Source organism: Stegodyphus dumicola, chromosome 1, assembly GCF_044657685.1.
Source record: "Stegodyphus dumicola isolate Sdum_Otavi_A_Nest chromosome 1, ASM4465768v1".
In the NCBI taxonomy this organism is placed as follows: Eukaryota; Metazoa; Arthropoda; class Arachnida; order Araneae; family Eresidae; genus Stegodyphus; species Stegodyphus dumicola.
Window position 1 is genome coordinate 271,480,019 of NC_140768.1, and position 15,683 is coordinate 271,495,701.

Here is a 15,683-nt window from a genome sequence, read left to right on the forward strand (position 1 = left end):
TTCTTCATTCTGGGGGTGGTCGTGCTCTCTCTTTTCTGGTTGGTGGAACGGCTTCTTTTTCTTGTTACCTTCAGTTTTCCAACGGGGGAACTTTCTTTTATATTGCTCCTGTCTACTAATGGCTTGCCCTTGTGATTGTCGTTGTCCACCTCTGGAGATTCTGCCATGCCGGATCCTGCAAAAGATCTTGAAATATTGGCATTTTATTACGATTATAAAATGGTTTTATCTGGTCAACGTTTGTGGTGCAGGTTTCACCATTCCTGGCTTTTAACACCACTACAGCCTGAGTTACTTTTTCTATGACATATGGTCCTTCAAATCGTGGATAAAATTTGGCAGTTTTATCTTCTGGTGCTGAAGAAAGTGAATGCTTAATTTTTAACACTTCATCCCCTACTTTATAAGTTACTCCCCGTCTTTTCATATCATAATAGAGCTTCTGTTTTCTTTGTGCTACCTCAGTGTTCTTTTTTGCTTCTTTAATTAATTTTTCTATATCGCCCATTTTAAATTCTGGGGCTCTTTGTTGAACATAAAATAATTTATCTAACGGCGTTATAATCTTTCTGCCTAAAAATAACTCAGCAGGAGTTTTGCCCGTCGTATCATGTTTTGCGGTCCTAAGGGCGAAAGCAAATTCATTGACATAGTTATCCCAGCTTTTATGAAAATTTTTAACATAACTACGGATAATTTTCACTATATTTCTATTGACCCGTTCCGCTATATTTGATTGCGGCCGATACGGGACCATTTTTAAATGACGTATGCCCAGTTTTTGGCACATGTCTTCAAATATATTACTTACAAATTGAGGACCATTATCCGATATAACTTTTAGGGGCGCCCCGTATTTTAAAATATATTTGTTTAAAATAGAATCAGTAACTAATTTCGCGGAGGCTCGTTTTAAGGGAACAAGTTCGGTCCACTTACTAAAATGATCAACCATAACAAGGAGATACCGACTTTTATTTAACTTTATTTAACTTTTATTTAACTTTTATTTAACTTTTGGGGAAAGGGCCTAATAAATCGATGTCAATTATTTCATTTGGAAATTCGGATTTAATGCTATTTAGAAACCCGGCCGGGCGGAAATTAATATAATTAACTGCTTGACATGTTAGGCAGGACTGGACATACGTCCTTGTTAAATTTTGCAGCTCAGGAAAATAAACTGCTTCGCGTACGCGTTGGATGGTTTTTCGAATACCAGCATGAGAAGCTAAAGCGGAGTCGTGTAACTTTAATCTAAGACTAGCTGGGAAAACAGGTCGAAATTCGTTGTTGCAATTCGTAGTTTTTGTATAAAATAGTAGACCAGCTATTAGTTCGTAATGGGCCGCCCTATTTCTTATCGCCACAATATCTTGGTGGCTAAAATTTTCAGGATCCTTTAAATACTCATAAATACTTCCAAACTCAGGATCCTTACCCAATTCGGTTATTACAGTTTCTCGGGAATTTATTGTACATGCTGTAAGCATTGCCACCTTTACGGCATTACCTTCTTCGTCAATTTTAATTCTTGATAGGGCATCTGCTACCATATTTTCCTTTCCGGGGGTATGCTTGATTACCAGATTATATTCTTGCAGCTTGAGTGCCCATCTTATTAACCTTGGGGATAAATTTTTCCCTGAGTACAATCTAGTTACCGCCGCATGATCAGAGTATACTGTTATTGGCGCCTTTCCAAAACAGACTCGGAACTTTTGCACTGCTAACAGAATTGCAAGTGCCTCTCTCTCAGTCGCGGAATAATTTCTTTGTGTTTGATTTAAAGTTCTACTAAAAATGCCACGGGCTGCTGATTTTGCGAAAGTACAGCTCCTACCGCATAATTCGAAGCATCCGCTGAAATTTCTAGATTCTCATCGTTTTCAGGAAATTTCAAAACAGGGGCTTGCGTTAATGCTTGCTTTAATTTTTCGAAAGCACTATTGGCTTCGGCCGTCCACGAGAATCTTGCCTCTTTCCTTTTTAATTTTAACAATGGTTCAGCAATAGCTGCAAAATCTTTTATAAAGGACCTATAATATGAAAAAAGTCCTAGAAAAGAAGAGAGCTTCTTCGCCGTGTTTGGCGGCGGATACTTTTGCACAGCGATTATTTTTGATTCATCCGTCTCGATTCCTTTGTGAGATATTTTGTAACCTAAGTATTTTAATTTCAGGGGCTGCAAATTTGCACTTTTCGACATTAACTTTTAGACCGGCCTCATTTAATAATGAAAACACCTGTCTTAAATCCTGTACATGTTGGTCCAGATTATCACTAGTAATAATGATATCGTCTAAATAGATAAATGTGGTCTTTCCTAGAACAGGCCTTAGCACAATGTCCATACATCGCTGAAATGTTGCCGGTGCCCCTGAAAGGCCAAACGGCATACGCAAGAATGCATAAGTGCCAGACTTGGTTATAAAAGCACTCTTAGGCACATCTTCTGGTTTAACACCTATTTGAAAATAACCAGTCGTTAAGTCTAACGTAGTCATATATTTCGTAGAAGTTATGTTCCTTAAAATTTCTTCAATAATAGGTAACGGATATACCGGATATTTAGTCATGGAGTTTAATTTACGATAGTCAATTGCAAAACGCCACCTTTTCGGATGTGTTACTGAATAGTCATTATTTTTCTTACATAACACAACCGGGCTAGCATAACTACTTGAGATGGGCGTTATGATCTTTTTACGTAACATATCTCGAATGTGCCACTCTATAATTTTTTCTTTATTCCTATTGTACCGATACGGTTTGTGGCGAACTGGCAGTGAATCTCCTGTGTCGATACTATGGTTAGTAACTTGAGTAAATCCGGGAATACCACTAAATAACGAAGCAAATTCACTTACCACATGTCGAATTTTTTGTTGCTCTCCCTTAGGCAGGTGGTTGAGGATTAATGTGGGTGGTTCTCTTTTTTCTTCCAGAACTGGTTGCATGGTCAGCTTAAGGGACGCTTGGTTGAAATCCAGCGTTGCTTCTGCCTCTGAAAGAAAATCTATCCCTAAAATGACATGTGCTTGTAAATTTTTTACGATAAGAAAACATGATCTTTACTTGCTCGTCCTTAATGCGAATATATAATGGTATTTTACCTATGCATTTGCATCTTTCTCCCTGCGCAGCTAACACTGTCGTATTATCCGAATTATATATTCGGTATCTACGGAAGTACTTCCTAAAACAATCTTCTGCCACACAGGAACACTGCGCGCCTGTATCCAGGAGTGCGGTGGCTGGGATGTTGTTCACCAAAACTTCAATCTTTGGAAGAGTCAAATTTTTCACAATAACTGTATTTAACTAGAAGAAAGAGGGGTTTTCTTGGCCTTCGGATTTCCGCACCCACCCGTCAGCAGAAATACGTTTTAGTTTAAATTTTCTTTCTTCCTTTCCATGCCTTCCTTCTTTTTCCGCTGGCCTTCAGACTCTTTTTCTGGCTTACTATTGAACTGTCGACGTTCGCCGGTTGTTTTTGGATACTCAGGTTTCCTTGCCCACTGATTCGATTTGCTTCCGTAGCCGTGTTCTTGACTTTGCTGTGGTCTTGGCGCACCAAATTGGCTTCGTTGCTCATACTGGCCGTCTTCTTTCAATGTCCGCCGTTCTTCTACGTTCAAACTGCATTGCTAGCTCAAATAACTTTTCCAGTGTAGTCGGATTCCTTAATTCAATAAAGTCTTGCACTTGGGGAAGTAACCTCGGCAAATTCACTTGGATTATCTCAGGATCCGGACGGCTTCCATACAAGAGTTTAAAGACGTGAATTTTTCTTAAAATAAAGCTTGAGAGATTTTCAATTCGTTGCTGGTATATGCTGAAGAGTTCCGCTTCTAATTTTGAACGATTTCTTACGACAGGGAAGGCTTTTACTAAGGCAGTCTTGAAATTTTCGTAAGTATAGGTGGGGCTTCCCGCTTGACCCAAGAGGTTTCTGCCTATACATTTGAACCAATTAAGCGCATGGCCCCTCAAAGCGCTGGTAGCTAAGGTGATTTCATGGACTGGATACAGCATGAAGTGGTCATCCAATTTTCCCCCAAAACTGGTTACCGGTGAGTTTCCATTGAAGGTTGCTTCTGGTTTCATCGATGCGCGCATGGTCTGGACGATGTACCCAAATCCTTCCAGGGCGGCAGCTGGCATTTCTGTATTCTGAGCCCCTTCTGCAGGCACCACAGGTTCTTCTTGAAACTCGGCCATGGTTATTCTTCTTCGTCGGGCGCCACTATCAGGTTCTGTGTTCCTCCTTACTTGCTTTGGGAACATTAACTGTCCTGACTCGGAACAGGGAGCTTACTAAAGCTATGTTCAGTAAATTTGGGAAGTAGACAATACACACAGGAAGGGTATACGAAACCCTTTATTTTCCTCTCTTTACAATGATTTCCGGTACTTCGGAATACAGAGACCAACCACTTGTGGTCTGAACGTAAGAATATAAAAAATATTAACTAAAAAATCTAACTAAATTAACTTAATTATTAATTAACTAATTTACTTAATTAAATTAAATTAACTTGATTAAATTAAATAACTAAATTAACTTAATTAAATTAAATAATTGGATTAATAAACAAGTGCCTAACTCCAAGATTGGCAGTATATTAACAAAAAGCCGTATGTACTACAGAGAACTGCTAACACTACGATACGTTTAAAATTATCAAGAGGATATAACCTCTGGCCTTGAAGGCAACCAGCAACCGAGTAAAACTACTATGGCAAGTGGCTTGCAATAACTCTTTCCTCTCTCTTGCTTGGCAAAAAGCCACAACTTAAGTACTTGGCGTTAGCAAGACAAATTTGCATAAATAAGTTAAAGTTTTTAATTCTGGCCGGAAGTAGAAAATAAGAAGTGATAGTAAAGATTTAAAATAAAATAAACGTTAGTAAAACTTAGGATCCTTAGAATCTTAGCATTGAATTGATAATTTAATGCAGTAAATTTATCTAAGGTATATTTCTTGAAGACACACACACACACTCACACATAAAAAAAAATTTAAAAATTAAAAAAAAAAAAAACTGATTTTTTTTTTAAATGCAAGTTTGTTTTTCTTATTATAACAGAGATTGTGAATTTTATCATAAATAAGTAGAAGGAGAAAAGTAAATTAGGTATAGAGAAGCATGACATATCTTTGTTTTAGAGATAATAAATCTCTGAAAACTGTTAATGCGCTGACAGAAAAAAAAAATCCCAGCACCAAGAAGAAATTAATGTAGAGTAATGAAATTTTGTCAATACATTTGTCTAGGTAACATTAATTGATTAATATTTCAAGACCACAGGTTCAGGTAAGCGTAAGAAGAGCCATTTCAAACGTGAAATTCTGGCACATTAATAACCGATGTAACCACCAGAATTTTGAATGCAGTCATGTATTGTGTCTGCCAGACATGAGTTTGTGGGATGGAGTTCCATGCTTGTTGCACTTGGTTGGTCCATATAGAGACTGTTAATGGTGGTTTATTTTACAAATTAAGTGTTTTTAGGTATGCCGGGAAGCGCCCGTGTCCAGCAATTATTTGATTGTACTCAAAATCACATATCATTCTCATATTTTTAGAAATTTCAAAATTCAACAAATAATCTTTGCTTTTTCCGAAATATTCCATTTTTTTACCAGCAATCATAATAGAAATCCTTGATTTTACCAATAACAATTATTTTTTGATGCCTGAATATCGAACGCATGGCAGCTTCTTGGGCCAGCATGGCGGCCCTCTCATTGCCTATAACACCAAGATGGTCTTTCACCCAGTTAATTTTCACTTCATGTATTTTTAAACTTTTACACGGAAAGTTTTTACATATTAGACCAAAATATTAGTCTTATCAGTATCTGCTAGTGCTTCCAAACCAGAAAATGAGTCTGTATATAATAGGTGTGTTCAAATGAAAAGTTACGAAACGATATATATATGGATATATATTGAAGTCTTTATTCAGAACTAATCACCAGAGGCCTGAGCTCAAATATCCCACTGTTTCACGAGCCGAAGGATTCCCTCTCTCCAGAATTCCTGCAGTTGTGAGAAGAGCCAGTCCTCTAGTGTCTCCTTCAGTTCGTCGTCGGAGTTAAAGCACTCCTCTTTTGAAATGTCACTTATCACCAGGTCGTTCACCTTGTCGATAAATTCAGCCGTGATTGCCGTGTTTGCCTAGTCTGGTCTCGGGTCATCACTCAAACACTCTAGGCCTTCACGAAAACCGGCTTTTCACTTTCTCACCGATTTGTCAGACATAGTCTTCCCCGTATACGGCCAACATCTGGCGATGTATATCGGCCACTTTAACACCTTTCACAGTCAGAAATCCGATGACACCTCACTACCCCTCAGTCGTCAAATTTTTCCAGTGTGAAGCCCATGATGTCCTCAAACGCACTGCAGCATCAATTAGACGGAGCACACAACTTCCTCCCTCTCTCCTGCGTTATATGTGCCGGCGCCTAGCGCATTCACACAACCACGCCGGATACTACATTCGTGTCCATAGATGTCTCACTACGTTATGGCAAAGCGGCATATTCAAATTTCAACCGGCTTATTTGTTACGAAGTTCCGTACCTTTTCAATTGAACACCCTTTATATATTAATGTATGTTTTTACAGTCAGGTTTTCACCAATCCATTTAACAGCACATATGATAACAGACATTTCGGTTAGAAAAACGAATTGTAAGGTTCAAGTCTTGTTTTGCCCTAATCTGCTTCTGTGCCAGATAAGTAAACTACATATACTGCATCAAACGCATTGTCATAACCCGAACCGTCAATAAATATATCCAGTTCTCCTAAGGAAATATCTGGTCTCCGGTATTCCACTGCTTTTCTTAATGCAAGACATATATTGTTAAAGACAGAAAATAGATATTATATGCAGCAAAAACTTCATAAATAATGAAATCAACATTTTTTGAACGTGATTTAAATTTATCATGAAAAAAAAAAAAAAAAAAAAAAAAAAAAGGGGGGGGGATAAAATATCGAGAGAGACGGCATACCGCCCAACATGCAAACGATTTCCATTGATATTGTTTTAAAGCATCTAGTCAGAAGCAACAGGGTCATTGTATTGTATTTAATTTATTTCTGATTCGCTGCAGGTTCTCGACCCTGGAACCCCAAGCCCCAACACCATATAATATAATGGGAGTAATAACTGTTTTGTAAATTAATCTAATAATGGTACTTTTCAGTACTAGTGACTCAGCTGAGAAATTTTTTTATAACACATTAGAATAAAGTTAGCTCTTTTATAAATATTGTTAAAATGCTCTTCAAAATTCAGTTAAAAATCGATAAAAACACCAAGATATTTAAAGACTTTCAACACATTTAATTCTAACACCTTCATATTTTAGTAGTATACCCCTTGTAGAACAATTTAGGAAGTTCTAATGTTGATTCAAAAAGAACCTGGTGATGGTCTTGAATGAGTTTTGAAGAGTAGAATATTAACATGTGACACATTAAGCATTGAAGATGGATTTTGAAATAGGAAAGCTGTGCAGGACACAAATTTAAAATAGTTAATAATTAATAACTGCAGGTCAGTAAAATGTCCATCTGATAGAGTTAAAGGATCCTGAGACCTCGAAGAAGATCACAGCCACTCTGGAATTCAGATTTTTGTGAACTAATAATATAGAAAAGATCATGAAGAGCATTTTCTGTCGAGCTGCCTGGTGTAAATCGGTATTGTTTTGTAGATAAAAAAAAACATTTTTTAATAATAAGTAGTACAGTCTATTTCTAACTAATCAAAACTTTTTAACAGACATATAGGTCTGGTCGCCCCGCCAAACTTTGGAATAAACAAAACTCTAGAAACTTTCCACACTTTAGGAAAATAGCGTAAATCAAAGTATTTTTTATATAAGAACTCAAAGAAATCAGAATATTTTCAAAATAAAAATTTTGCCATAGTGGCCAACATTCCATCCGGTCCCGTGATACTACGATTACACAATTCCTAACCACGTTGCTAATTTTCGTTTAACTAAACGGCAGATCATCTGAAGTGCATCCATCATCCTGCAACTAATTCACACCCAAAAAACCATCTTCAACAGAGCCACAGTGAAAGTTCTTATTAAAATAACCCTTTATAAGCCCAGCATTATTCACATCAGTATTACCGTTTTCCCTCATAATCATTTCCGAGACACATGTTTTACCATTAGCCGCGCGAAGGAATCCTCCATATTATTTTGCACTCTCAACAAAGAAACTTATTTTACTCTGGCGTTTCACTATCTTTATCGTTTTTTTATATGCAGCTAGTTCTTTTTTATATAGGATCTTCCTTTCTATACGAACATTTTCATCAATATTTTTAATCTGGCAGTGTTTTCTAAATGCGCGAATCCGTCGTTTTAATCTCTGCAGTTCCGGTGTCCGCCACAGAATAACATTTTTATCTTTCCTCTTAAGTTTGAGGACCTTATTGGCTCTATCAACTAATATATTTCCCAATTTAACAACATAGTAATAATCAAAATCGTAAAAACAACCTTGTATTTAGCGTAAGTATAATGAAACACTCAATAGATTTCGAGGGCAGCTAAAGGTCCCTCCTCATCAGGAGAAAGAAATACCTAGAAAGAAGAAAATAAAGGAGAAGGAGTCTCAGAAACACGTGGTCCTTATCAGCACTGCACGTGGTTATAACTGGATTTTTAATTAGAATTGCACTGGCCGCCTACTTTTACTGAGCCAGGCTATCTGATCAAGCAGAAAGGACAAGAAAAATTAGCGAAGTTAAAATAGGGAGCGAGGGAATCGATTGTTTCATTATACTTACGCTAAATACAAGGTTGTTTTTACGATTTTGATTGTAACATTAGCGTGTTTCTCTTCTAGTCTAACATAGTAATAATCATCCTGAAGGAGCTGTAAATTTTAAATTCACTTTTATTCACCCGTTTATCATAAGTGAAACTGTATTTAGTTATGCAACTCATTTCGTAAACCAACTACTACACAAGTATCTATTTGTATCGTTAATATTTAGATTTAATTTGTACATTAGAGAGCTATAAGCACAGTAACGTAGCCAGCGGGAACCGTCAGTCATTAATTAAATTTGCCAACCTTCCAAGCAAACTGAAAAAGGGTTAAAATAGCATATACAGAAATTAATTAAAACTATGTTTATTTTTGAAATAAAATTTTAAGTCCATTTTAAAATTATTACTATTATTATTATTATTTGTAATTGTTGGCGAAACCACCTATGACATTTCAAAGACTTACTTGATTCCTCCAGCAGCTGTTATATAGATGGTATTGAAAGATTTCTTAATTACAAAATATGCATTTTTAGGTCTTACAACTTCTTAAGTTTTTTTTTATTTGGAAAACACTACTTACAACTAGCAACATTTATGCAACAATTTTGAGGAAGGTTCACAATAGCATCACAATACTTGGAGTTCTTGAGAATGTATGTAGTTTAGAAAAATGCAAAAGTTCAAACTGATCTTCCATCCATGCCTTATTTTGTTTTCCTCAGCAATATAACGAAAATAAAAATGAACACTTTTCTCTTAACGAGGAATACTTTCTTAATAATACCACCGGGATTACAATTTAGTTAATATTCGCATTTTTCTATCTAAGGAAGATATCTAAGGAAGATATAACAAAACTATGGAGCTGTTGATATCACGTGTTGATTTCTTTGACTACCGTATCTAGTATAAAAATTATTTTTCTTCTTAAATTAATTCTGTACGGTAATGCAGAATCTCGTTATTTTTCACGTGCGTCAACGGTCTGTATGACTAATCCCTATAAAATAAAGTTTCACATGAGAAATACCACCCCCAAAAATCTGTCACCCGGGGTTTCTGCCCCTCCGTCTCTCTTTAATTACGCCGCTGCATAAGCAAGCATCATCTAACAAAAAAGAAACTGTTTTTAATTCCTTACCTTTTCAAGAGCATTTTTTGCTTCTTCATTTGTGCTGTAAGTTACAAATCCATATCTAAAAAAGCGAAAATATTTTAAATTGAAGTCCATAACATACTTATATTTCAATTTTGATGTTGAAGGGTTAAAAGCTCTTATATTTAAATTGCGATATTTCGTAGTCTTTTAAAAGGTATTATTTTGAAAGTTGTTACCCTTTTGAAAGGCCAGTACGATTTCGAATAATTCTCACTTCTGTCACGTTTCCATAATTCTCAAATTCTGACTGAATATTCCATTCACTTATCTGAAACAAAAAATACGAGTATTAAACTTTTAAAGTGTATTGGCTCGGATTAGTTGGTTATGGTAAAGTAAAGTAGGCTAGTGGTGTATGCGTGAGATTGCTTCGTAAAAGGCTTTGAAAGGGACATCTGCTCATGTTTGTATTAAACGTGAGGGTAATTGATAAAACCTTGTAGAACCCCTCACGATTCAGTCATCAACAAAGATGAAATATAGCTCGGCCACATTAAACATCTCGGCAATCTAAAATTGTTTCATTTCAGTTTCTGTCATTAATTTTTTAATACAATGGAGGGGGCAGTTGCCTATTCAGCTTGGCCACTCCTTAGGCCAGAACTGATGGCCATTTTATTCTGGAGGCCACTAATAGCAGCAACCTTCGCCTTCTATGAAAAGACGAGCAGCTAAAACAGTGCCTTCTCTGGCCTTCGAACCTGAGCACTTTGATACCTACATTATACCGTCTGTCTTACATTATACCATCTGACCGTATAATGGCTCCCCTAACCATTATACCGTCTGTACAGCCTTTTATTAATTATATAATAACTCATTCTGAGATTTTGCAGTGGCCCTGTTGGCATACTGCTAGGGCATCTGGCTTCTGATAATCCTGGTTCTGGACTCGAAACCCAGAGATGGCATGACGTGTATAGTGTCTTTATGGAATGGGGAGTACTTAGAATACTAAAGACTTGTAAGCCCAAGAGGCTATGATAACAAAAAAGGTAAAGGGATTTTTCAATTCTTCCTTGAAAGTCTTCCCATCAAAACTGTGGTGGAGCTAAGAACGGTGAGCCTCAACAGCTCACATGCTAAAATCGCAGATGACCGACGGGGGTACAAAAGTGCAGTAACTCTCGCTGTTTTACTAGCGGTTCAGAAATTTCTCGTCTACTTCGGAAGTTCTCCGATAGCAGTATACTCGGATCATGAGGCAGTCGGTCGCTTGTATTCGGGGAAAAAAATCTATCATCTCACCTGATACAGTGGACATTAAAACTACAAGAATTTAATTTAATTATAAAACACATGCCTGGAAAAGAAAATTTAGTTGCCGATGCCCTTTCAAGAATTAAAATCGATGAAGAGGGGATTGCAGTCAAGTGTGGCTATGCTCGCTTTAAAGTTATTGAGTCCCGTGAACCTATTATTGAGGAATTAAGAAAATATACTGAATTCCAAGATATTTACGCATATCTTGAAGACCCCGAAAATTTTGAACATATAGATTGAACAGCTATTCGCAATAGGGCAGAGGCATTAGGAAATAATTGATAAACTGTTATGCTACACGAAATTAACAAATGAAAATCAGGAATACCGGCCAATGATTCCAGCGAGTCTACTTTTAAAGATTTTAAAGAATTTCGCAACTCGCCTATGGCTGGTCATGTCGGAATTCGAAAAACCGTACAGAGGTGACGCGAAGCGGTTTATTTTCTGCAGTTCCAGAGTGTAGTTACGGCGTATGTCAAATGCAAATGAGGAAGAGCGGTATTTAACCGCGGAGTTCTACTGTCTTAGTCAGAGAGAACCAGTGATTCTGCTTAGCACGCATCCGCCTTTTTAGGCTACTCTCTCTTAAGCTATTATTACGCTCGGCCGTACTTTAGGCCCTTGATAGCTTCGCAGTTTATTAGTGTTAAGGAGCCAACTCTGTTAGAAATTTGATAGCTTCGGCTATATCTTTTTAGTTAAGATTAATTAGTTTAGTTCTTAGTCTCTTAAGTTCAAGCCCGATTGTCGGCTTTATTGTATAACTCCAAGACGGAGTTCTGTTAAATTTTAATTTGGAATAATAAAGAGTCTATAATCCTTTTTAAGTCTTAGTCGCTGTCTCACGAACTCAAGCGATTATTCGCTTATCAGTTCTTAAGATTCTTCAAATTCAACTGTAACTTAAAAGTACACAGTACAGAATCTTACAACTGTTTTAAAAAATGAAGCAATATCATGTAGAGTAAGGCAATCAAGATTGCGATCTGATGACAGTGATAAATGCGAAATGGATACTAGTTATTTATTATATTACCAGAGATCTATTAAACTGAGTAAAATCACTGAAAGAGGTATTGAATGCTCTGCCAAAATATATTTACTAGAAAACTTGAATTTGATAATGAATGTGTCCTAAAACGTGTTTCAAGTGAAAAGTTTTAAACTTGATGGGTAGGTGTAAATATAAAATTATTGACGTTAAAATATTTGCAATTAGGTACTTAGGTCAGGTTAAGCTTTTATTAAATAGGGTAAGGCATGCAGGGGCTATCTCTGCCTGAATGGAGAGATACCATCGTGGAGGAATTTCGAAGGAAAGTGACTTTAAGTAGATTAAAAATAATTTCACACAAATTATTTTTATACATATTTCTTATGTAAAAAAAATCAGGCATATGCTAAATTATTGTAAATTTCTTTACTCAAAAAAGATAGTGAATGAACAGAAATTAAAGATTTGCACACGGCGCAAATGAAAAATGGTAAATATATATGAGTATTATGCATATGTTTGAAGAAAGCATGTATCTGCCTTTAATGAAATACGTAAATAGTTATTAAATTATTTACATATGAATTTGGAAATGAAGGATTTATTCATTCATAAACTCATGTGAAAGTTACTGTGAAGAAATCTAATTATTAAATACATATAAATTTATAATAATTATAAATATTATCTAAATATATAATAAACTTAGCATTTAATTTTGAACATAAATTGAAATTCTGTTCACAAATACGTTTATAAAACTATTTAAGCAAGAATTGTTCGTACTGGAAAGCAATCTTTTAAAAGGTATTGCAAAGCAAATTTTATGAGATGCATTCTTAAGGAAGTAGTAAAGAAAAGTTTAGAATATGCATTGTTGAAATTAAGGGTACAAAATTTGATAATTAAACAAATTAAAAGAATTATTCCCTTACATTCTATAATTAAAAAAAAAAGAGTACTTTTTTATTTCCCTTTCTGAAATTTTCATAGAAAGTTAAGTACATGGAAAACAGCACCAATATTTAACATATTTCACTATTAAAATAAAAGGTGATGTAATTTTAAATGAACGGAACAGAGCATTAATTATAAATTCACTCAGATTTTCGATTGAAAAGATGCCTCAGAAGCTAAAAATTCATCTCATATTTAAGAAAGTATTTTAAGAAAAAGCTCTGTAAAGAGAAAAGAAATAATGCATAATTTTAATATTAATAATGCAATAAACTTTGATCTTAATTTTTGTAATCCTTAGCCAAAATAACTGAAAATTCTTTCTAGTGTAATTAACGAAAACTTGTGAAAATATTTCATTCAAATTAAACTGTTCTGGAAAAAGTATAGCATTTTATTCCGTTCAGAATGAAATGCTGTTAAAAAATACATTCTTCTCACGTACTTAGGACTCTGAAATATTATAGAAAAAGAAAAAATATATATTTATGTGTATATTTACTACGTAATTACACAATGTTTACATCCGATCATTCCAAAAACCATTGATCTTAACGGTGAGTCGCTGAATGTTTTGGTTTTCACGAAGGGATCGCCACTGCTTCAAAACACATAATGCGGAAAACCGATTAGGACCTCTCCTCTTACTTCCTACCTCCATGTGGGAAACTGACTTGTATCTAGGCTATGTATGCGGAAAACCAAGAAAACAATCATGCAGCCATGCCATTCGCCTGGAATTGCGCCTGTATCGAACTGTCAGTGTTCAGCGATTTTACCGCTCGGCCACTGATAAACCCCACTTTACTTGGCAGTTCTGCGTTAAAGCGGCTACCACGTTTAGTAACCAGAATTGGCAAACTTGATCGCTAATCGATAATTTGCAAAGTCTTTTGCCTTGGCTGCTTTAACAAAAAAGTATTTTTTATTTTGCTTATGAATCTACTACTTATGCTTAAATGAAATTGATCTTTATTGCTAAAAAAAGTCACCAGTTCTGGCATCATTCTAGTTATTTACTTCAAGCTAAGTAATTATCACACGTATGTGTATGCACGTACGCATATAGATTCTTATTACTATAAATATAAATATTTTCTCAAATTTATGTTAACGTCAATCAGTGTACCCTATCTGCTGTTGCTCGTACATTTGCAATTAAATATGCTTCATCAAATTTTATGCCTCTTTCGATACATCCGAATAATTATATATAAATATATATTCAAAAATATTTGAAGTTAAGAATTTTACATATAATTCTCAAAAATATTTGAAGTTAAGAATTTTACATATAATTCAAGACAGAAACATATGATAATGTTGTTGAATTTAACCTATTATACATAGCTTACGTCTCTAAAATTAGAAATTAAGTTACCTTCTCATTAATGCATTGTTTAAATATCATAAATTTAAATAATACTAGTAATTGAATATAACAGAAACTTAATTAAATTTTTAAAAATGCAATACTACTCACACAATCAGTAATACCTCCAACAAATACCCGATTAGGAACTATTGTTTCAGAGCCATTGGCAGCATCACTGGGACTCACTGTAGATGAGGGTTCATTTCGAGTCTCTTTAGTACTCGTTTCGGACTGAAAACGAATATAGAAATAATGAGAAATTAATTCTACAGGAAAAAGGAAATATTTTGGAAAATAAGGGTGAAAATTAATAAAATTGTTTTATTTTAAATGCATAGACCAATCTCATTTTTACTTATTCCTGAATTAAGTTTGCCAGAGTAAAACTTACTCTTTTTGGTGGATTTTAAATGCTTTTTTCCTTATTATAAAGATAAGAAATGTCCTAAAAACTGTTTATTAAAAATTGCCTTCCATTATGAAATAATTTAATTTTTAATTACGTCATAAATTAATAAATACAGAAGAAATAAAATTAAAATATCTATTTAAATCGGAAATAAATAAATTTCTACTAAAATATATTATAGTAATATAGTAATAAATAAATATTTCAGCTTTCAAGTAAAAAAAAAGTTTAGTTGAGATGATCTTGATCTATCCTTACGTTACGAGTACATTTTCCACTGGATCTCCGTTTATATATTCTTTGAGCCATTCTTTGGAGCTGTTCTTGATATTGATTTACTAAAAGCTGAAATAAAATAAGCAGACGATGCCTTTTATAAAAACCTATATTCTATGAATTTTCCCGTTGAATTTAAACGTAGATTTTTATTGTGTTGCCATTCAACTATGGCTGAATTTCAGAGAATGCTACTATGCAAACCAAGATTCACATCCACGTTTTGATGCCAAACTTTCTTGCCAAAAGCTTTAACTGCTGTCTTGCCAATTTATCGGCATCTATACCATTAAAATCTGTACGCGTCTGTCTATTTGTTGGTAACATTATCTCCTCCGAAACGGCAAGAAGCTGAGTTTTGAGAGAGGTACAGCGGATTCAAAAATTTGAAGCCATTTCCACCGTTTCCTTCTTCGAATGAC

At 35.0% G+C, this 15,683-nt stretch overlaps 1 protein-coding gene across 2 annotated transcripts in view; it reads right to left on the reverse strand.

The window, feature by feature from the left end:
* The window catches only part of LOC118195968 (uncharacterized), a 77,167-nt gene extending 61,689 nt beyond the window's left edge, over nucleotides 1-15,478 (reverse strand). The window contains exons 1-4 of one of the 2 annotated variants that reach the window (XM_035367313.2): nucleotides 15,244-15,476; nucleotides 14,685-14,807; nucleotides 10,161-10,252; nucleotides 9,967-10,021 (exon numbers count right to left, since the gene is read on the reverse strand). In XM_035367313.2, coding sequence (XP_035223204.1) covers nucleotides 9,967-10,021; nucleotides 10,161-10,252; nucleotides 14,685-14,807; nucleotides 15,244-15,294 — 321 coding nt within the window. In that variant the 5' untranslated portion in view covers nucleotides 15,295-15,476. Of the gene's footprint in view, nucleotides 1-9,966; nucleotides 10,022-10,160; nucleotides 10,253-14,684; nucleotides 14,808-15,243 lie in introns of both variants that reach the window. The other variant, XM_035367314.2, reaches the window with a different exon arrangement.
* Between the last annotated feature and the right edge of the window lie 205 nt (nucleotides 15,479-15,683).